Source organism: Scyliorhinus torazame, chromosome 9 (genome assembly GCF_047496885.1).
Source record: "Scyliorhinus torazame isolate Kashiwa2021f chromosome 9, sScyTor2.1, whole genome shotgun sequence".
Taxonomy (NCBI): domain Eukaryota; kingdom Metazoa; phylum Chordata; class Chondrichthyes; order Carcharhiniformes; family Scyliorhinidae; genus Scyliorhinus; species Scyliorhinus torazame.
Window position 1 is genome coordinate 37,465,019 of NC_092715.1, and position 24,299 is coordinate 37,489,317.

Sequence of the window (24,299 nt, forward strand, 5' to 3'; positions counted from 1 at the left end):
TGCTAAACCAGCCCCTGATATGTGGGTCTCCTTAAAATCACCACAGGGACATACTGGTAACCATATCCCACATCCATAGATAACAAGTTCTAATGCTGTGGCCCACCTGAATCAAAATATCACCAAATCTTTTCTCTTCCCAGATTGGCCTGCCATCCATCTCCAGCTACTGATGTATTTATTTCAGATTGTCTGGGAATTTATTTTTCTGCCCTGACTGTAATGTTATTTGTTTTTAATGATGAAAAAGGTCCAGATGCAATGCAGCCGAGATTCCACCTGGGAGAGTATCATTTGGACCACCCACTATGTCCTGGTTTGACTGGAACGGAGTATAAGGTGGGGCATATAAAAAGTTACCTATGTCACCAGGCCCGAGGTGAATGGTTACCTCAACAACACTAAAGCTAAAGCTTTAAAAGTAGTCGATGAAAAATAGAAGCCTCTTCATTTATTTTTAAGTAGCAGTAAAATAAAATTCCACTGCACAATTAAATTCATGACTTAAAGGAAGTGGCCAAGTTTAATGCATCTAAGTTTGCTAATGTAGGTGGGAATGTAAGCTGTGAGGTGGAGACAAAGAGGCCGCAAGGTTAGAGACAGGTTAAATAAGTGGTCAGCCTGTTGGCAGCGTGAGTAAATGTAGAGAAGTGCAAGGTTATTCACATTGGTTGCAAGAAGAGACAAGCAGAATATTGTTTTAAATTGTGAAACTTGTAAATGTTGAAGTTTAGAGGACCTGGCTGTACCCGTACAAAAAAAAGGATAGGAAATTATAATTATTTTACAGGTCCAGTAGGTAATTAGGAAGGCATGTAGGCCTTTATTACAGGAATAAGGAAGTCTTGCTGCAATTGATTTTAGTGAGATCACACCTGGAGTCCACAGTGGGGTACTCTGCACAGCTTTGGCCTTCCAATCGAAGGAAGATATGCTCGCCCTGGAAGTGGTACTGCAAAGGTTCACAAGATTGATTCTTGGGATGAGAAGATTGACCTACGATGAGAGGCTGAGTGATATACCATCAATTACGACACGAGAGTGAGATCAAGTGAATGAAGGCTTTAATACACAAAGAACTTAGCTAGCCAGAGACTTCAGTACAAACTGAGCGCCACCCACTGGACGCAACATTATATACAGCCCCGGGGAGGCGGAGCCAGAGGCGGAGCCAGAGGCGGAGCCCACCGGGGTTCCAACCCAAGCCTTAAAGGCATATCACCTATCTGGTGAATACATTCACCACACTGAGTAAATTGGGCCTATATTCTCTGGAGTTGAGAAGAATTCAAGGTAACCTCATTGAAAGATAGAAGATCCTAAAGTGATCTGATATGATAGACACTGATAGGTTGTTTCCCCTGCCTGGGGAATCTAGAACGATACGGGCCTGATCATGAGCTGAGGAGACATTTCTTCACTCAAGGTCTGTAAATTTTTGGATTTATCAAGCTCAGAGGATTGTGAATGCTGCATCAGTGAATACATTTAAGGCTCAGATCCACAGATTTTTGGTCACTCAGGGAATCAAGAGATATGGGGACTAGCTGGGAAAATAATGTTCAGACAGAAGATTTGCCGCAATCGTACTGGATGGTGGAACAGGCCCATTGGCCAATATGGAGGTCCCCCTCCAAGACACTCACCACTCTGACTTGGAAATATATCGCGCCGTTCCTTCACTGTCGCTGGGGCAAAGTCCTGGAACTCCCTCCCTAACAGCACAGTGGGTGTACTTACACCTCAGGATCTGCAGCGGTTCAAGAAGGCAACTCACCACCGCCTGCTGAAGGGCAACTAGGGATGGGCAATAAATGCTGGACTAACCAGCGACACCCGCATCCCGTAAATGAATATGTGAAAACAAAGGTCTACGTCTGCTTTGATTTCTGCTTGAAGTAAGTGGAACGTTTTCCAATATTCAATCACCGTGGCAACATTTTAAAAGGGCATTTTTAATATTTAGCTATTAATACCGGCGAATGGGATGTGTTTAAGTCAGCTACATGCACTACTTTATGACTATCTTTAATGTAACTGTGGTCATTCAATACAAAATGTGGTCACTACCTCCCTTTTAATTTGGATACCTTCAGCTAAAAGTGCTCTGTCAATGAATTATATCCACTGGAACTGACTATGACGAGAGAGAACACAAACACTCAAATTACTGAGATGGGGAGAAACCTCTTCACTCAAGAGTGTGGTGAACCAATGGAATTTTTGATTTCAAAAGGCTGTGGAGGCCAAGTCACTGAATATTTTTAAGAAAGAAATGGATATTAAAGGAGTCAAGGGATATGGGGAGAGGGCAGATGTTTGGCATTGAGATAGAGTATCAGCCATGACCACATTAAATTGTGGAGCAAGTTCAATGGGCTGAATGGCCTACTCCTGCTCCTATTTTCTATATTTCTCTGTTTACTGTTCAAGTACTAAGCTACTCTATTCCTCGACAAATGTGCACTTTAAACTAATGTGGCAGCGGGATGGGAACCGATGCAGGAAGTCGGAAGGTAGTAAAACAGGGACAGAAACAAAAGGCAGTAAGGGGGAAACTGTAAGGCAGAGAAGCCATAGTCAAAAATCAAAAAGGGCGACAGTACAAGGTACAGTGACTGAGGGGAGCTCAGTGAATATGCCCAGTAATACTAAAAGGAATAAAACGGGAAGTAAAAACATCAATGGAAAGCGACGCGGCAGGTTGTTACATGAAGATATGGGTGCAACGACAAGTAAAATTAGGAAAAAAGCTAAGAGGAAATATAACTTAGGAGAGGTTATTGATTGAGGTGTTAAGATTCAAAACAGAGTATAAAAGCCAACATAAGTGTACTTTACCTGAATGCTCGCAGTATTCGGAATAAGGTAAATGAGTTGATGGCGCAAATCATCGTGAATGACTATGATTTAGTGGCCATTACTGATACATGGTTAAAGGATGGTTACGACTGGGAGTTAAATATCCGAGGGTATCAAACTATTTGGAAGGACAGGGTGGATGGTAAGGGAGTGGTGTAGCTCTGTTATTTAAGGATGACATCCGGGCAATTGTAAGGGGTGGCATCGGTGCTATGGAGGATAAGGTTGAATCCATTTGGATGGAAATCAGGAATAGTAAGGCAAAAATGTCACAGATAGGAGTAGTCTATAGGCCACCAAATAGTAACATTATGGTGGGGCAGGCAATAAACAAAGAAATTACTGATGCATGTAGAAATGGTACAGCAGTTATCATGGGGGATTTTAATCTACATGTCGATTGGTTTAACCAGGTAGGTCAAGGCAGCCTTGAGGAGGAATTTATAGAATGTATCCACCATAGTTTCCTAGAACAGTATGTAATGGAACCTATGAGGAGACAAGCGGTCCTAGATCTGGTCCTGTGTAATGAGACAGGATTGATTAATGATCTCACAGTTAGGGATCCTCTCAGAAGGAGCGATCACAATATGGTGGAATTTAAAAATCAGATGAAGGGGGAGAAGGTAAAATCAAATACTAGTGTTTTGTGCTTAAACAAAAGAGATTACAATGGGATGAGAGAAGAACTAGCTAAGATAAACTGGGAGCAAAGACTTCATGGTGAATCAGTTGAGGAACAGTGGAGAACCTTCCAAGTGATATTTCACAGTGCTCAGCAAAGGTTTATACCAACAAAAAGGAAGGACGGTTGAAAGAGGGAAAATCGACCGTGGATATCTAAGGAAATAAGGGAGAGTATCAAATTGAAGGAAAAAGCATACAAAGTGGCAAAGATTAGTGGGAGACTAGAGGACTGGGAAATCTTTAGGGGGCAACAGAAAGCTATTAAAAAAGCTATAAAGAAGAGTAACATAGATTATAAGGGTAAACTTGCTCAGAATATAAAAACATATAGTAATAGTTTCTACAAATATATAAAACAAAAAAGAGTGGCTAAGGTAAACATTGGTCCTTTAGAGGATGAGAAGGGAGATTTAATAATGGGAGATGAGGAAATGGCTGACAAACTGAACAGGTTTTTTGGGACGATCTTCACATTGGCAGACACAAATAACATGCCAGTGACTGATAGAAATGAGGCTATGACAGGTGAGGACCTTGAGATTATTGTTATCACTAAGGAGGTAGTGATGGGCAAGCTAATGGGTCTAAAGGTAGACAAGTCTCCTGGCCCTGATGGAATGCACCCCAGAGTGCTAAAAGAGATGGCTAGGGAAATTGCAAATGCACTCGTGATAATTTACCAAAATTCACTAGACTCTGGGGTGGTCCCGGTGGATTGGAAATTAGCAAACGTGACACTACTGTTTAAAAAAGGAGGTAGGCAGAAAGCGGGTAATTATAGGCCAGTGAGCTTAACTTCGGTAGTAGGGAAGATGCTGGAATCTATCATCAAGGAAGAAATAGCGAGGCATCTGGATGGAAATTGTCCCATTGAGCATACGCAGCATGGGTTCATAAAGGGCAGATCATGTCTAACTAATTTAGTGGAATTTTTTGAGGACATTACCAGTGCGGTAGATAACAGGGAGCCAATGGATGTGATATATCTGGATTTCCAGAAAGCCTTTGACAAGGTGCCACACATAAGGTTGCTGCATAAGATAAAGATGCATGGCATTAAGGGTAAAGCAGTAGCATGGATACAGGATTGGTTAATTAATAGAAAGCAAAGAGTGGGGATTAATGGATGTTTCTCCGTTTGGAAATCAGTAGCTAGTGGTGTCCCTCAGGGATCAGTGTTGGGCCCACAATTGTTCACAATTTACATAGATGATTTGGAGTTGGGGACCAAGGGCAATGTGTCCAAGTTTGCAGGCGACACTAAGGTAAGTGGTAAAGCAAAAAGTGCAGAGGATACTGGAAGTCTGCAGAGGGATTTGGATAGGCTAAGTGAATGGGCTAGGGTCTGGCAGATGGAATACAATGTTGACAAATGTGAGGTTATCCATTTTGGTAGGAAGAACAGCAAAAGGGATTATTATTGAAATGATAAAATATTAAAACATGTTGCTGTGCAGAGAGACCTGGGTGTGCTAGTGCATGACTCGCAAAAAGTTGGTTTACATGTGCAACAGGTGATTAAGAAGGCAAATGGAATTTTGTCCTTCTTAGCTAGAGGGATGGAGTTTAAGACTAGGGAGCTTATGATGCAATTGTATAAGGTGTTAGTAAGGCCACACCTGGAGTATTGTGTTCAGTTTTGGTCTCCTTACCTGAGAAAGGACGTACTGGCTCTGGAGGGTGTGCAGAGGAGATTCACTAGGTTAATCCCAGAGCTGAAGGGGTTGGATTACGAGGAGAGGTTGAGTAGACTGGGACTGTACTCGTTGGAATTTAGAAGGATGAGGGGGGATCTTATAGAAACATATAAAATTATGAAGGGAATAGATAAGATAGATGCGGGCAGGTTGTTTCCACTGGCGGGTGAAAGCAGAACTAGGGGGCATAGCCTCAAAATAAGGGGAAGTAGATTTAGACCTCAGTTTAGGAGGAACTTCTTCACCCAAAGGGTTGTGAATCTATGGAATTCCTTGCCCAGTGAAGCAGTTGAGGCTCCTTCATTAAATGTTTTTAAGATAAAGATAGACATTTTTTTGAAGAATAAAGGGACTAAGGGTTATGGTGTGCGGGCCAGAAGGTGCAGCTGAGTCCACAAAAGATCAGCCATGATCTCATTGAATGGCGGAGCAGGCTCGAGGGGCCAGATGGCCTACCCCTGCTCCTAGTTCTTATGTTCTTATAACAGTGTAGTTTATCGCAAAATAATTATCGCTTGCAGCAGTTTCAATGTACCATAACTATGGAGGGACATCGTCACAGAATAAATAGTGCAGAAGAGGCCCTTCAGCCTGTCGAGTCGACACCAATGTATTAAAGATATCTGACCTGCCTACCTAATCCCATTTGCCAGCACTTGGCCATAGTCTTAAATGCTATGAAGTGCCAAGTGCTCATCCAGGTACTTTTTAAAGGATGTGAGGCAACCCGCCTCTGTCACCGTCCCAGGCAGTGCATTCCAGACCGTCACCACCATCCGCGTAAAAAGATTTTTCCTCAAATCCCCCCTCAACCTCCTGCCCCTTACCTTGAACCTGTGTCCTCTCGTAACTGGCCCTTCAACTGAGGGGAACAGCGGCTCCCTATCCATCCTGTCCATGTCCCTCATAATCTTGTACACCTCGATCAGGTTATCCCTCAGTCTTCTCTGCTCCAGTGAAAACAACCCAAGCCGATCCAACCTCTCTTCATAACTAAAATGTCCCACCCAGGCAACATCCTGGTGAATCGCCTCTGCACCCGCTCCAGAGCAATTACATCCTTCCTATAATGTGGTGACCAGAATTGCACACAGTACTCCACCTGTGGCCTCACCAAAGTTCGATACAACACCAACTTAACCGCCCTGCTTTTGTAATCTATGCCTTGATTGATAAAGGCAAGTGTACCATATGCCTTTTTCACCACCCGATTAACCTGCCCTCCCGTCTTCAAAGATCTATGGACAAACTCACCGAGGTCCCTTTGTTCCACAGAACTTCCCAGTGTCAGGCCATTCATTGAATACTTCCTTGTCAAATTACTCCTTCAAAGTGTATCACCTCACATTTTTCACAGTTAAATTCCATCTGCCCATTTGACCATCCCGTCTGTATCTTCCTGTAACCCAAGACACTCAACCTCACTTTTACCACCCAGCCAATCTTTGTGTCATCCAAAAACTTGCTGATCCAACCTCCCGCATAGTCATCTATGTCTTTTCTATAAATGACAAACAATAGGGGGCCCAGCACAGATCCCTGTGATTCACCACTGGTCACTGGTGTCCAGTAACTAAAGCCCCCTCCTGTCATCACCCTCTGTCTCCTACAACTAAGCCAATTTTGAATCCATCTCATCAAGTTGCCCTGTATCTCATGTGCATTTGCCTTCTTTATAAGTCTCCCATGTGGGACCTTGCCAAAGGCTTTGATGAAATCCATGTAAACTGCACTACCCTCATCTACACATCTGGTCACATGCTCAAAAGAATCAACCAAATTTGTTTGAGGGCATGACCTCCCTCTGACAAAGCCATGCTGAGTATCCTTGATCAATCTTGCCTCTCCAAGTGGAGATAGATTTTCTCCTTCAGGATTTTCTCCAATAGATTCCCTATCACTGGCATTAGACTCACGAGCTTATCTCTGCAACCTTTCTTAATTAGTGGTACCACATCAGCTGTTCTTCAGTCCCCTGGCCCCTCCCCTATGGCCAGAGAGGAATAAAGAATTTGGGTCAGAGCCAATGTGTACTATATTCAAGAATTATTGACTGAAACAATGCAAGAGTCCAATTTTGCCTGCACTGGTTTGTTGATTTGATGATGAAATTAGTCCCTCTACCCTGCTCTTTGCATTGTCCAGAAAATGTTTATATCTTTAGGAAGAGATTCAATTTTTTTGAGAGTTAACACCCATTAGCCATCCACCCACCACCCTTTCAGGTTGCCATTGCATTGCAGGACATAACAACACTCTGAGTCAAAAAATTATTTTCATCTCATCCCCGCTCTAGTCACTTTGCCGATTATTTTAAATCTACGGCCTTTGGTGACTAGCCCTCTTGCCATTGGAAGCACTTTCCCCTTATCTATCCATTCCTTCAAGGAAACAGTTTCTCCTTGTCTATTCTATCAAAACCCCTCATCATTTTCAACACTCCCATTAAATGTTCTGCTGAACTTTTCTGATCTAATAGACACAAGCCATGCTCCTCAAGTCTCGTCAGGTAACAAAACCCTACCATCCCTTGTACCATTCTGATAATCTGCTCTTCAACGTGTTGTGAATTAAAAATGTCACTTCAGCAGCAACTTTCAGTTTTCCACGTCTGCCCACGTTATGCAGAAGCTAGCTCAAGGTTTTGTAAAGCGAGTGCGCTTCTTTGGCAACGAAGGAAGGTGGCAGTATCAGTAGGTTATACGCTGGGCGCGTAGATAGCACAGATGGTACAGACCCGGTTCACAGCACTTCAAAAACAAAATAAGCACTCACACTTCCATCAGTTCCCATCCCTGAGTCTGGCTTTTCAATATTTAATGAGGAGAAGCAGATGGAAAAAATCTTTTCTGACCGATTGCACACATGACCTAATTAATTTGTACAGCATAACTTGTCATGCTTTGCATGTCTTGGAATAAAGAACATTTGTGTTTATAAATGTGTCAATCACTTATACATTTTAAAACGCAGGCTATATCTGAACAGTTATTGTAAAATTACAAACCTGTACTAAAACTACTTGAGGATTGAGAAATACAGCATAATTCTTCTTCTAATTTTTTATCCAAGTGGTTTTCAGGTGATGTTTTGTATTCCTGTACTACGGAATAGTTTTAATCAGCAGCTTGGGCAGCACGGTAGCACAAGTGGATAGCACTGTGGCTTCACAGCGCCAGGGTCCCAGGTTCAATTCCCCGCTGGGTCACTGTCTGTGCAGAGTCTGCGCGTTCTCCCCGTGTCTGCGTGGGTTTCCTCCGGGTGCTCTGGTTTCCTCCCACAGTCGAAAGACGTGCAGGTTAGGTGGATTGGTCATGATAAATTGCCCTTTGTGACCAAAAAGGTTAGGAGGGGTTATTGAGTTACGGGGATAGGGTGGAAGTGAGGGCTTAAGTGGGTTGGTGCAGACTCGATGGGTCGAATGGCCTCCTTCTGCACTGTATGTTCTATGTTCTATGTTCTATGTCTATGTTCTATGTTCTTCATTTGCTACCCTTAGGAAAGAAAAGGGGCCATCAGCTACCAGACAATTGTTAATTCTGCACTGTAACCTGCTCTCAGTAAATTCATGGAAAGAGCCTGGGGGGTGGCCTTGCCTTGAATATGTCTCTTCCATACTTGCTCAGGGTCAACTGCAGAGTCTCTCTGCAATGGCACTTCCAAGACCACGGCGCAGGAAATCCTAGGCATGGAACAGCAGGTGCTTTTGCATTCTGCTGTGCCACTGTCACTTATGAGCAAGATCTCAACAGGCAAATTCACTTTGGATGGTAGATGATGAAGGGGTTATATTCAATTGGTGACCCATTTTGCACGCTGTCCGAATGTCTTTTCTGTTGAAGTCAGTGGAACAGATATGCGGACAAAGTATAAAAATGGGTTACTATTGGCTAAGCTTAATTTCTAAAAATAAATTTAGAGTACCCAATTATCTTTTTCCAATTAAGGGGCAATATCGCGTGGCCAATCCACTTTCTCTGCACATCTTTGTGTTGTGGAGGTGAGGCCCACGCAGACCCAGAGAGGATGTGCAAACTCCGCACAGACAGTGACCCGGAGCTGGGAACGAACTCGATCGCAATGCCATGAGGCAGCAGTGCTAATCCCTGTGTCACTGTGCCACCCTGGCCAAGATTAATTTACAGCCCCAATTTCTTCTGTTCCTCTGAATCACTATCTGTTTGCTGTCTCAAAATGACATATGGCACATACTAATAATTATGCCCTAGGTCTTAGGAACATGAGGAAAGGACTAGGCCACCTCTTGCGCTTATTCTGCCATTCAAATAGATGATGGATAATCTGTGAACTAACCTCATATTCCCCTCTTGTCGCATATACCCCAATTTGATTACGAACCTAAATTTACGTAGGAATGGCATTCAACTGGATACAATAAAGAGTACATTTCTCCCTTCCCATAGAACAGAAATAAAATATTTCCATTTCTACAGTGGCTTTTACCAAGGTTTCCCAAAGTGATTTACAGCCAATGACGTACTTTAACAAGGGTACCCTAACAAAGTGGCCTAACAGCCTAACTAAGTTAGAAGGTGTTCCACTGCTTCCTTAACCAAATGATAGGGAAATATTGTCACTGCTTAAGGAGATTTAATATTATCTCCATTCCACAAGAATTTGGGGATGTAAATATATCAGGTCCTTCCTTCTTCTTTTTCTGGTAAGATGACTTCAATGTCAGAATTCTGAATGATACGACAATGCCATTGCCGCCTGCCCCCTCCCCACATGTCGATCTGTACCACGGTCTTTCTGAGCTTTCCAGCACAACCGCTGACAAAACCTCAGGCCTCTCGCAAGAAGCAGATGACAAACTCCTTCACCTGACATTTTGCACCCCCCATGTTGCAGCTGGAGGGTACCGCATGTTCCCCTTTGCAACCCCGACCCCCTCCACCTTTCCAGATACATAACTGCAACACCCTCTGTGTTTGAGTGCAGGCTTCACTGATAGACAAACAGAGTGGAATAAAGGAACGGTGAAAGAAAACACCACAGTTCTAGAGCAAGGGAGATGGGGAAAGATAATACAAGTGCATAAATTGATGCAGCGATGAACTGAAGAAAAAGCTAAGACTAAGGAATTGGAAGTAACAGAAGCGTTAAAATTCTCTGCACAAATGCTTGACTTCCTCAGAATAAAATTGGAATCTACGATGTCACAGACACCATGGAAACCTGGCACATATGAAGGGGCGAATTTGCAAGGATATAGATTGCTACACCAGAAATAAAGGATTAACCAGATATCATGGGGAAGGGGAACAGATGGGTTAGACACCAAGGTGTTTGAAAAGAAAAATGGCTAATGAATTTGTTCACATCTCGGCAGGTGTCTTCTCGGAATCATTGGGATCAGGAAAGAGGGCCTGAGGACTGCAGAAGGAAGGCAGTTATATTATGGTAGTTTTAAGCAGCAGAAACATAACCGTGGAATCAAAGGTAGCAAGTGAGACATTGGTGCCTGGCAAGACTTTTGGGCTTCTACAGGAGGGAAGATTAATGAAGAATCTGGAGAGGTAGCGAGTAAGAGAGAGTCAGTATGGCATGTGGGAAGGAGATCATGCTTGACAAATGTATTTGAGTTCTTTGATGAAATAATTACTTGGTGAATGTAGAGAGGTTAATGGATGTTTATAATTACCTTGAATTTGCATCACAGAAGTAGATCGTTAGGCCCAAAAGATCTGTGCTGATGCCCAGGTTCCACTGGAGTCTCCTCCCACGTTAATTCACTTCACTCTATCAGCTTGTATTTTCAGTACTTCTTTTCCTCATGTTCATATCTTCCTTCTTCTTAAGTGCATCCTTGGTATGACAAAATACTTAAAGCACAGAAACATGCCATTCTGGCCAATAGAAACACAGACAAAAAAAAATAGAAATAGCCCTTGCAGGAATGAAATTAGAAAACACTTCTTTGCACAAATGATGGTAGACTTTTGGACCTCTCTTTGACAAATGGCAATTGGTGCTCGATCAATAATTAATTTTCGAATAGAGATTGCAAGATTGTTATTAGTCAAAGATATCAAGGGATGATCTTGTTAAATGATGGAACACTCTCAAGGACCTAGATGATCTAAGCCTGTTTCTATATTCCATGACACTGCTTATGTTGCATTCTAGCCTCTCCCCATCCTTCTTTATCTAATCCCATTGAAATAGCCTTCCATCCATGTATCCCTCATGTGAACATCTAACTTCCCCTTAAGTGCCTCTATGTTATTCACCTCAATCAGTGCAGGCAATAGCAAGTTCCATGTACCAATCACTTCCTGACTTGAGAGGTTTTGCCTGAATTCCTTATTCGTTTTATAAGTTTCTACTTTTTATTTATGGGCCCTAGCTTTGGACTGTCACACGAGTGGAAACATCTTGGGCGGGATTCTCCGTGAACCGGCAGGATGGGCCACTCTGGCGCCGAGGAGTGGCGTGAACCACTCCGACGTTGGGCCGCCCCGAAGGTGCGGAACCCTCTGCACTTTCAGGGGCAGAAAGGACCTGTTGTAATTTACGACGGTGGGACTGGCCGAAAACGGGCGACCACTCAGCCCATTGCGGGCTGGAGAATCGCCAGGGGGGCCGCCGCCAACGGCCCCTGACCAGCACAACGTGATTCCCGCCCCCACCAAAACCCCGTCACCGGAGAGGTCGGCAGCCAGCGGGGTCGGGATTCACGCCGCCCCCCGCCGATTCTCCGACCCAGCGGGGGGGTCGGAGAATCCCGCCGGGGCTCTTTGTCCGGGTGCCATAGTTAAAAGGTGCCAGCATCACCATTGAAGAAAGAAGATGGGCCTCCTGAAGAAATAAGATGAAAGATGGATCTCCAGGAACATCTTTTCATAAGTTTAAAAACCTCTGGCAGGATGTATTATATGTAAATTCTAGAAAATCTGTCAACATCATGTCAGTATTCTCCAAGTGATTGGTCCACGAGATTGGAAAGTACCAAATTGGTATGGCAGATGGGGGAAGCGGTTATCTTAACTGGAGTGGATGTTGTTTCGCTCATGGAGTGAAGAGGATTTTGGACATGGAACTTTATGGAAAGGGATGACAAGCAGGGTTCTTCAGGGGTCAGTACTGAGGTTTTGCTGTTCAAAGAGAAAGAATGACTTGAATTATTATTGTACCTTTCACAATTATCACATATCCCAAATCACTTTACCCGGCTCGCCCTGCCTCGCAAGATCAAACGGGATCTCTTGAGATGCCACTTCACAGCTCCAGGGTCCCAGGTTCGATTCCGGCTTGGGTCACTGTCTGTGCGGAGTCTGCACATCCTCCCCATGTCTGCATGGGTTTCCTCCGGGTGCTCCGGTTTCCTCCCACAGTCCAAAGATGTGCAGGTTAGGTGGATTGGCCATGATAAATTGCCCTCAGTGTCCAAAATTGCCCTCAGTGTTGGGTGGCGGTGTTGACTTTGGGTAGGGTGCTCTTTCCAAGAGCCAGTGCAGACTCAATGGGCCGAATGGCCTCCTTCTGCACTGTAAATTCAATGATAATCTATGATTAATCTAGGACAAAGGTTCGGCACAACATCGTGGGCCGAAGGGCCTGTTCTGTGCTGTATTTTTCTATGTTCTATGTTCTATGTCGCACGCCGGATCCTGCCCACAATGGACGGGATCCATACTTGTACGCAACGAGTCTCACCTTAATATGAACTTTCCAGATATGCCCAAGGTGTTGGGATCTAACCCCTTTGCCTCAGAGACCGTAGGCGAGTGCCAGGTGGAACGGCACTTGGTGGGGAGTCTCCCAGGGGACTGGAGGCCCATGGGTGGCTGGGCTCTGGGCTGTGTCGCATCCCGAGTTAGGAGCGGCATGGCCGCTTGATCGGGTCCAATATATATAGTAAATGCAAACATTGTTAATCTCCTCAAAATGTGAAAATGACAAAAAAAGATGTCCCACTTGTACAATCCTTTAGCTTGAAGCTCATTTGTTTTTAACTTCTTAGGCAATTGGACACCAGATTGCTGACTTGACCAGCACTAGCACCCTAGCCCCCCTGCCCACACCACCACTCACAACAATCCTCCTCCGCATCACAACACCTCGACCCATCATTTCTGGCATCTTCAAACTCTTTGTGCTGAGATATTGCTCCATATCCTTTTGAACATATCCCAATACCAAAGGAATTACAATCAGCATTTCTCTTGGATACATTCAGTGCATTGAATGGATTAGTTTGACTCCTTCCTGTGGATCCCAGTACTCTGTTCAAAGTGATTTGAGTGACTTGTGAGTTGGAGCCTGTCAACCAGCAATGGCAGCAGGCAGTCTCTGCATACTGATGCCTGTGGAAAACCAGACTGTAATGCATGGTGAAAAAAGGAGCAGACACTCGCTGTAAGGGCTGAGAATTGTCAAGCCAGATGTTTTTATTTTAGCCAATGGAAGCACATTATTTGTGATGGATAAAAAAGAGGCTCCAAATAACCCAATGCCTGGTCGCCAACTATTTACTAATGAGGGTGGTAAGCTCTTTATATACATACATAAACGGTACAGGCACCCATCTTAAAAATACAAATCCAGCTGGCTTACATTGTTTTTGTTTCTCTTCCTCCTTTTCTACCTTCCCTTTTCCTGCTGGGCATGGTCGCAGGTGGCATTTGGCATCAGGTACCTTACCTTGGTGGCTGAGCTTCATTTGTCAGCCCAGACATCAGGAAGATGGTAATTTGCTCACTCACAAGGGACCATCGGCAGCAAGTTTGATCATGTTGCCTCTCAGTAATCACACACACACACATCCAGCAGCCATCACACTTCACTGATTCTCTTTCTTTAAACCAGGCTGAGGTTAGTAAACCCCTTGTCGAGCTCCGTCTGGGGTATGCTTAAACCCGCCACATGTGCAAACAGTTCATTTTTGACATGGAAGTATCGGAGGCCGTGCCAGTGTGCCCATGACTCCGAGTGGGATGTGGCCGCTATCCTTGAATTGTGTCATGGGCGAGGGCATTGAGACAGTGCTGTAAGATTAAGAAATCTTACCATCAGCCCATCAGAAAGATAATCCTTTGAGTTAAGATTGTTCCCACATAATAGAACAGCTTGCATTGTCACTCGCTTTCTGTAATACCTAATAATAATCTAATAATCTTTATTAGTGTCACAAGTAGGCTTACATTAATATTGCAATAGAGCAGCACGGTGACGCAGTGGTTAGCATTGCTGCCTCACGGCACCAAGGTCCCAGATTCAATCCCGGCTCTGGGTCACTGTCCGTGTGGAGTTTGCACATTCTCCCCGTGTTTGCGTGGGTTTCGCCCACTCAATCCAAAGATGTGCAGGTTAGGTGGATTGGCCACACTAAATTGCCTCTTAATTGGAAAAAATGAATTGGGTACTCTAAATTTAAAAAAACACTGCAATGCAGTTACTATGAAAAGCCCCTAGTCGCCACATTCCGGCGCCTGTTCAGGTACAGAGGAAAAATTCAGAATGTCCAATTCACCTGACAAGCGCGTCTTTCAGGAAACCGAACCCTCCGGAGGAAACCCACGCAGACACGGGGAGAACGTGCAGACTCCGCACAGACAGTGATTCAAGCCGGGAATCGAACCTGGGACCCTGGCGCTGTGAAGCAACAGTGCTAACCACTGTGCTACCGTGCCGCCATTATACCAAGATTACGAGGGTTTGGGCTAATCACAAAATATTAAAAGCACAGAAAGCAGCCACTTGCCCCATCAATTGTTTATCCTCCTCCTGAACTTCCTTCCGCACCCTCTTCATCTAACTTCATCAACCCCTTTTCGGTCATCAACTTAGCGAGCTTATCAATTCTCTAAAAGCACTTATGCTATTAGCCTCAACCGCATGTGGTAACGAGTTCCACACTTTAACCTTTCTTTCGATAAAGACGTTTTTCTTGAATTCCCCATGGCCTTCATCATGCCTGTTTAAGTTGTCAGTATGCAAACTTTAAGCTCCTCGTTCAATCAGGCTCTCCAAGTCAGAGATGTGTAAAGTTATTTGCTGAGTTTGCCTTGAGACCTTCTGGGTCATAATTATTTCAGACTCTCTCTAGTGAATCATTCCTGACTGTGCTGTTCAGTTCCTGGAAAGGGTTTTCCCTTGTTTTTTTTTATAAGCGATGCATGTTTTGGACAAAACCTTAAAGAAATGCTTACTCGACTCACCTGATGAAGGAGCTGCGCTCCGAAAGCTTGTGACTCCAAACAAACCTGTTGGACTTTAACCTGGTGTTGTAAGACTTCTTACTGTGCCCACCCCAGTCCAACACCAGCATGTCCACAGCAAGTTATTAGGGAGTGCACCAGAACAAGGTGACAGAAAATATTCTCAATGCACACTCTTCCCAATATTTTTCAAGAATTTTATTTTCATAATCCAATAAAACACATGGATTTAGAGTTTTAAGATGGAATTCCAATCCCAACTCCCGGTGAAGTGGATTGATTCTGGGAGTGGGCTGGTGGCATTAACTGGTCAGGGGCGTGGTCACAATTTCTAAGGAATAAACATGATCATGTTGCTACGAAGGAATAAACTTGCATTTATACAACAGCTTATCAAGCCTTGAAGCGCTTAACAATCAATTAATTACTTGTGAAGCACAGGCCCTGTTATTGTGTAGACAGGCACAGCAGTTAATTTTCTTACAGCCTGGCCCCATAAAATAGCAAACAAGCTGAATGACCAGTTAATAGGCTGGAAATAAAATGCATACTCTCTTGATCAGTTCATTTGCACCATTGCTCTTGAGTTTCCATTCACTTCTCATTCTATCTGCGGAACGAGATCAGAAGGATGCACCCCCGCTCCATCCAGGTTTTAAGACAATTTGTTTTTGATTGATATACTAGATCTAGAATGTCTCATCTGAAAAAACAGTGGGCGGGATTCTCCGATTCCCGACGCTGATTTCATAATCGGTGATCGGGCGGAGAATCTCTTTTCACGATGGAATCAGGGGTGGCGCCTGTTTTACGCAGGTTTGCACCCCTCCAAAACGTCGGCATCGCATGGCACCCCATTGAGATGGCCTCATGATGTCACCTGAAGGCCCTCCCCTGATGCCCCCCCCCCCGATGGGTCAAGTTCACGACGGCGCGGGAAACGTGTTGTCCCAGCCGTGTGGGAACACGGGCGTGGTGACTGCGGACTGTATCCTGCGCCGCTACAGTCGGGCGGGAGCCATGCCGCTGGCCGGGGGGAGGTGGGGGGGCGGGGGGGGGGGGGGGCTTCCATCAGGGGTGCCAGGGAGACTGGTGGGGGATGGTCAGGGGATGTCCAGGGGGACACTATCTGGCAGGTCGGGTCCGCTCACGACCGGTGCCATATTGGACGGCGTGACCACTGCAGGTCATCACCATGCGCATGCGTGGCCACGGACCCGGCAATTGTCCGTCCATTTATTTTATGGAGGCCGTTTCTTTTACGTGGCGTGGCTGATATCGCTTCACCAGTCACAGCAACCGTGAGGGGGCGCCGCCGATTCTTCCATCAAAAACACCACGGATCCTCCGCACCTAGCCTAGAATCGGAGATTCTGGCCCAATACCTTTAACAAAATATCCTCAAAGGCATGAAGACAGAACCTTCTGGCCCAGAGAATATTGGTTAAACTGAGCCAGGTTTACATGTGTTTCAATGGCTTTGAATTCTTTATCGATAAGAGGAAGAGCGTGCTGTGATGTATTTGAGTAGCAACATGAAAAGAGCATCAGGAACTAGTCATTGGACTTCAAATGGATCTGCACAATCCAAAGATGCATGGGTCAGGTGGATTGGCCATGCTAAATTGCCCCTTAGTGTCCAAAGATGTGCAGATTAGGTAGGGTTACGGAGATAGGTGGGGAGTGGGTCTGTGTAGGATGCTCGTTCTGAGGGTCGGTGCAGATTCTATGGGCCAAATGGCCTCTTTCTGCTCTGTAGGGATTCTACGTAATCTAATTATCTGTGTTGAGATAATTTGTGCCTGAAGAGCAATGCCACACCTAGACCCATTGTTCAGTTCTGCTTTCAACTCTGGCCAGATGGCCGTTCGGCCCTAGCATTTAGGACTCTCTCTTGAGATAAGGAACTTGGACGCACAAGGAGGAGAGAAATGTGTCAGTTTTAATTAAGTGAGGGAGGAAGAAAGGGGCTCCATATTATTTACAGAAGAGTGAAAGTTATATCAACATGCACTATGGGAAAAGGCAGAGATTACTGATATGGGGCGAGATTCTCCGACCCCCCCACCGGGTCGGAGAATCACCGGGGGCTGGCGTGAATCCCGCCCACACCGGTTGCCGAATTCTCCACCACCGGATATTCAGCGGGGGCGGGAATCGTGCCGCGCCGGTTGGCGGGCCCCTCCCCGCGATTCTCTGGCCGAAGTCCCGCCGCTAAAATGCCTGTCCCGCAAACGTAAATTAAACCACCTACCTTACCAGCGGGACAAGGCGGCGCGGGTGGGCTCCGGGGTCCTGTGGGGGGCGCGGGGTGATCTGGCCCCGTGGGGTGCCCCCATGGTGGCTTGGCCCGCGATCGGGGCCCGCCAATCCGCGGGCGGGCCTGTGCCGTGGGGGCACTCTTTCCCTTCCGCCTTCGCCACGGTCTCCACCATGGCGGAGGCGGAAGAGACTCCCTCCACTGCGCATGCGCGGGAATGCCGTCAGCGGCCGCTGACGCTCCCACGCATGCGCCGCCCGGAGATGTCATTTCCGCGCCAGCTGGTGGGGCACCAAAGGCCTTTTCCGCCAGCTGGCGGGGCGGAAATTCGTCCGGTGCGGGCCTAGCCCCTTAAGGTTGGGGCTCGGCCCCCAAAGATGCGGAGCATTCCGCACCTTTGGAGCGGCGCGATGCCCGACTGATTTGCGCCATTTTGGGCGCCAGTCGGCGGGCATCGCGCCGATACTAGGGAATTTCGCCCATGATCTATAGATTGAGGTCTGCTGCCAAAATAAGATGAAGGGCGAGGTGAAGTGTTCCTCTGTGCTAACCGTAAAGACAACTTAACACCAAATACATTTCCAAAATATCCCACCATATTTTCACACAAATGGAGGGAAAGATCCATTGAATCATAGAATTATGGAAGAGTGCAACACGGGACACCATTTGCCCCATCAAGTCTGTGAAGCTCTTTCATGGAGCAATGCATGTCCAATGTTCCCACACTTTCTCAATATTTGTAATGTTTTTCTCCTTCAAATATATATCCGAATTTGTATCCAATACTGTATCAGGTAGTGCATTCCAAATTCTAACCTGCTGCTGTGTAAAAAATATTTTTCCTCATTTCCTAGAACCATAGAATTCCTACAGTGTAGAAAGAGGCTATTCAGCCGACCGAATCTGCACCGACCATTTAAAAGAGCACCCTCCCCATCCCCGTAACCCCATAACCCGCTTAACCTGCAAATCTTTGGAAACTAAGGGGCAAGTTAGCATGGCCAATCCGCCTAGCCTTTACATCTCTGGTTACTTTATCAATCATCTTACCTCTGTGCTCTTTCGTTATTCACCCTTTGTCCATTCAAAACAGTTTATTTAAAGGTCCTTCACAACTTTAAATATCTCTGTCAAATTCTCTCTTAGCTTTCTCTGCTTCGAAGCAACCTCAGGTTTTTCTTGTCTATGTAACTCACAATGCAATCATTCCCCTTTGGAACCATTCCAGGAAATCTTTTCTGCACCCGCTCCAGACCCTTCATATCCTTTCTAAGATGCGGTGCCCAGATTTGGACAGAATACTGCACATGGGATTATACTAGTATTTTTCATGCATTTCTCATAACTTCTTTGCTTTTATAATTTAAGTCTCTATTTATAAAGCATAGGGCTCTCGGTGCTTCACTAACTGCTATGTTGACCTGTCTTACCACCATCAAAAATTAGTGCACATACAGCTGCACATCTCCTCTTTCTCATGTTCCCTTTAAAATTATACCATTCGTTCGCACACAATGGGCGGGATTCTCCGACCCCCCCCGCCGGGTCAGAGAATCGCCGGGGACTGGCGTGAATCCCGCCCCCGCTGGTAGCCGAATTCTCCGGCATCGGATATTCGGCGGGGGCGGGAATCGCGCCGTGCCGGTCGGCGGACACCCCCCCCCCTGCGATTCTCTGGCCCGCAATGGGCCGAAGTCCCTCTGCTGGTATACCTGTCCCGACGGCGAGGATCAAACCACCTCTCTTACCAGCGGGGCCTGGCGGTGCGGGCAGGCTCCGGGTTCCTGGGGGGCCGCGGGATGATCTGGCCCCGGGGGGTGCCCCCACGGTGGCCTGGCCCACGATTGGGGCCCACCGATTGGTGGGCGAGCCTGTGCCGTGGAGGCACTCTTTTCCCTCCGCCTCGGCCACAGCATTTACCATGGCCGACGCGGAAGAGACAACCCCCCCAGCGCATGCGCGGGGATGGCGTCGGCAGCCGCTGGCGCTCCAGCGCATGCGCGGACTCACGTCGGCTGGCAGAGTCCTTTCGGCCCCGGCTGGTGTGGTGCCAAAGGCCTTCCACGCCAGCCAGGGGAGCGGAAACCACTCCGGCGTGGGCCTAGCCCCTCAAGGCCCCTAAATGTGCGGAGAAATCCGCACCTTTGGGGCGGCCCGACGCCGGAGTGGTTCCCGCCACTCCATCCCACCAGGACCCCCACGCCTCGCCGGGTAGGGGAGAATCCCGCCCATGGTCTCTGCTCATTCTTCCCACCATAACGTGTCACCTCACATTTGTCTGCGTTGAATCTGACACGTGTCTGCCCATTCCACCAGCCTGCCCGTGACTTCTTTAAGTCAATTATTATCTTCCTCGCTACTTTTCATTCATGGGAGTTGGGTGTCGCTGGCTTTATTTACTCATTTTGAAATTGTGTGGTGGTCCCAAGACTGCTTATCGTAAATTAGTTGTTAGTGTAGCTATTATCACACTCAGGATGATTGAGCTCATAACGTGGCTCATTTGTGTTTGCAATAGGAGATGTACGTTTCATACACAGGGGCCAGTTCTCTGCAAATAAATAAATATGTTGAAGCCTTGCACTGTTTTTTAATTACCGGGAAGGATGTTGGAGCCTATAACTGCCCATTGCTTTCTGCATAGCAGCACCTCAACCAATCAGAGTCGACTTACTAACCAAACAGTGATATGAACTGCTGTAATAATTTGAAATTTGGCATTCTTTTATTTGCCCTGATGAGTGCAAAATGAAAAGCTTCAGCAAAGGTTGAAATCTTCCATCCTCAAAGGCGACTGGGATTTTCTGGTGCTGCAGAAAGTGAATGGCTGGAACGCCGGATTTTCCATTCTCGCTCGCAACCGTTCCCCCCACCGACAAGACCAGAGAATCCTGCCCTCTGTATGCAACATCAACTATACTGCCCTCATCTGTACCTCATCAAAGAAACTCAATTAAATTACTCAAACATGACCTGCGCTTAACAAATCCATTCTGATTCTCCTTTAACCAGTCGACGCTTCTCCATCTGAAAATTCAGTTTGTCCCAGATAATTGTTTGCTCAAGGCTACCCCATTGCCAACATGGGGCAGCACGGTAGCATGGTGGTTAGCACAATTGCTTCACAGCTCCAGGGTCCCAGGTTCGATTCCCCGCTGGGTCACTGTCTGTGCGGAGTTCTCCCCGTGTGTGCGTGGGTTTCCTCCGGGTGCTCCGGTTTCCTCCCACAGTCCAAAGATGTGAAAGTTAGGTGGATTGGCCATGATAAATTGCCCTTAGTGCTGGGTGGGGTTACGGGGGTAGGGTGGAGGTGTTGACCTTGGGTAGGGTGCTTTTTCCAAGAGCCGGTGCAGACTCGATGGGCCGAATGGCCTCCTTCTGCACTGTAAAATCTATGTATGTAAACTGACTTGCCTGTATCTGTCCGGTTAATCTTCTCCACTTTTTTGAACAAGAGTTTAACATTTACAATCTTACAATCAGCTAACACCACCCTTGTATCTAAGATTAACCTAAGGTTACTTACTTCCCTCAGCGATCCCCAATGTGTTCACTTTAAGCAGTGTGAACCTTACTTGAACATCATCTTTATTTATTTATTTATTTAATCTCATCCCATATCCCAGCATTCTCATTTTTACCATCGCTTTTCATTGGTGTTTGGAATAAAAAAGGACCCGAACAAAGTCGTTTGTCAGACATACTTTCTGCCTCCACGAATAAATTGATATGTTCATCACCTATTAGCCCCACTACTCTTCTGACAACCCTTCCACTGGCAATATGCTCACAGAATAGCTTTGCTTTACCTTCCTCAATTCCACAAAATTCCTCTGGTATTTTTGTATTCTTTTATGGGATGTGGGCATCGCTGGAAAGGTCAGCCTTTGATGTTCATCCCTAATTTCCCTTGAATTGACTGGCTTGCTCGGCCACGTCAGAGTGTTGTCATCAGAGTCAACCACACTGCTGTTGAACAGGTGTTACATGTGGGCCAGACCCGGGTGAGGACGGCCTTCCCTAAAGGCCATTAATGAACAAGATAGATTTTTACAACAATTGACAATGGTTTTCATGGTCTCCATTACCGAAGAAAGCTTTTAATTGCAGATTTTATTAATTGAGTTTAAATTCCACCAGCTTCTGTCATGGGATTTGAACCCATGTCCCCACAGCCTCTGATTACTAGTCTAGTGACATTACCACCATGTCACCATTCCTAGACTCCCAGATTGCTCCTTGTCCTTCTCCATAACAAATCAAAATATTGTGGTATGATAATCATTATTCCTGAGCTCCATTCAAACTGTAATATTCACCGCTCGGTCCATTTTATTTCTCAGATCCAGCAAGACTTTATTCTTCATTGGGCAGTAGTCAACATGCACACTACAGAAATTCCTGCTCTTTGCAGCTCTTAACTTGTCCTTTTGATACAGGGTAATTGGAATGAGAGATGTATATTTTTATGATTATGTTTTCTGTGCAGTTAAGGACAACTTTAAACAGAGGGAAGGTTACTAGAGACAGGTTGTCTGTGAGGTCTAAAGTTAAAGATGTTAGTATTGTGAATTTTGAATGAGAGGTAATGGTGGATTTGAGTTACAAGTAAATAGATTGGATCTGAAATTTGCATTGTTCGATAACCAGAAGTTGGTGTTTCAGCTGTTGAATTTCAAAAGGGAGTTCAGAGGTGACAAGGGATATCTGTTAAATTCTTTGATGTGGAGATGCCGGCGTTGGACTGGGGTGAGCACAGTAAGAAGTCTTACAACACTAGGTTAAAGTCCAACAGGTTTGTTTCAAAACACTAGCTATCGGAGAACTGCTCCTTTCTCTGGTGAATGGAGAGGTAGGTTCCAGAAACATATATATATAGACAAAGTCAAAGATGCAAGACAACACTTTGAATGTGAGCATTTGCAGGTAATTAAGTCTTTACAGAGCCAGAGAGAGGGGTAACCCCAGGTTAAAGAGGTGTGAATTGTTTCAAGCCAGGACAGTTGGTAGGACTTTGCAAACCCAGGCGAGCTAGTGGGGGTGAATGTAATGCGACATGACTCCAAGATCCCGGTTGAGGCCATACTCATGTGTACGGAACTTGGCCATAAATTTCTGCTTGGCGATTCTGCGTTGTCGCGCGTCCTGAAGGCCGCCTTGGAGAAGGCTTACCTGAAGATCAGAGGCTGAATGCCCGCAACTGCTGAAGTGTGCCCCAACTGTAGGGGAACATTCCTGCCTGGCGGTTGTCACGTGATGTCCATTCATCCATTGTTGCAGCATCTTCATGGTCTCTCCAATGTACCATGCTTCGGGACATCCTTTCCTGCAGCGTATGAGGTAGACTACGTTGGCCAAGTCGCACGAGTATGTACCCACCCTGGTGGGGTGGTGTTCTCACGTGTAATGGTGGTATCCATGTCGATGATCTGGCACGTCGTGCAGAGATTGCCATGGCAGGGTTGTGTGGTGTCGTGGTCACTGTTCTGAAGGCTGGGTAGTTTGCTGCAAACAATGGTTTGTTTGAGGTTACGCGGTTGTTTGAAGGCAAGTAGTGGGGGTGTGGGGATGACCTTGGCAAGATGTTTGTCTTCATCGATGATGTGTTGAAGGCTGCGAAGAAGATATCGTAGTTTGTCCACTCCAGGGAGGTACTGGACGACGGAGGGTACTCTGTCGGTTATGTCCCATTTTTGTCTTCTGAGGAGGTCGGTGTGGTTTTACACAGGACCAGTAGTTCACGATTGGTTCTCTCTCTAGCCGGTACCACACGGGCCAGCTCTATTTATGCAGATGCACTATTAATGATTGCCCCTTCCCCACCCTCATTGCGGGGAGCTCATATTCCTCTATGGACATGGGGTAAAAACATAAGAACATAAGAACTTGGAGCAGGAGTAGACCATCTGGCCCCTCGAGCCTGCTCCACCATTCAATGAGATCATGGCTGATCTTTTGTGGACTCAGCTCCACTTTCCGGCCCGAACACCATAACCCTTAATCCCTTTATTTTTCAAAAAACTATCTATCTTTATCTTAAAAACATTTAATGAAGGAGCCTCTACTGCTTCACTGGGCAAGGAATTCCATAGATTCACAACCCTTTGGGTGAAGAAGTTCCTCCTAAACTCAGTCCTAAATCTACTTCCCTTTATTTTGAGGCTGTGCCCCCTAGTTCTGCTTTCACCTGCCAGTGGAAACAACCTGCCCGCATCTATCCTATCTATTCCCTTCATAATCTTATATGTTTCTATAAGATCCCCCCTCATCCTTCTAAATTCCAACGAGTACAGTCCCAGTCTACTCAACCTCTCCTCGTAATCCAACCCCTTCAGCTCTGGGATTAACCTAGTGAATCTCCTCTGCACACCCTCCAGTGCCAATACGTCCTTTCTCAAGTAAGGAGACCAAAACTGATCACAATACTCCAGGTGTGGCCTCACTAACACCTTCTACAATTGCAGCAGAACCTCCCTAGTCTTAAACTCCATCCCTCCAGCACTGAAGGACAAAATTCCATTTGCCTTCTTAATCACCTGTTGCACCTGAAAACCAACTTTTTGCGAGTCATGCACTAGCACACCCAGGTCTCTCTGCACAGCAGCA

The 24,299-nt window shown here is 45.9% G+C and overlaps 1 protein-coding gene across 2 annotated transcripts in view; it reads right to left on the minus strand.

Moving 5' to 3' along the window:
* The window catches only part of gpm6ab (glycoprotein M6Ab), a 317,594-nt gene that overhangs the window by 249,206 nt on the left and 44,089 nt on the right, over positions 1-24,299 (minus strand). Inside the window, exon 2 of one of the 2 annotated variants that reach the window (XM_072515782.1) lies at positions 10,912-11,075. The exons of the other annotated variant lie outside the window; for it this stretch is intronic. Coding sequence (XP_072371883.1) covers positions 10,912-10,924 — 13 coding nt within the window. The 5' untranslated portion in view covers positions 10,925-11,075. The remainder of the gene's footprint in view (positions 1-10,911; positions 11,076-24,299) is intronic. 2 annotated transcript variants of the gene reach the window in all.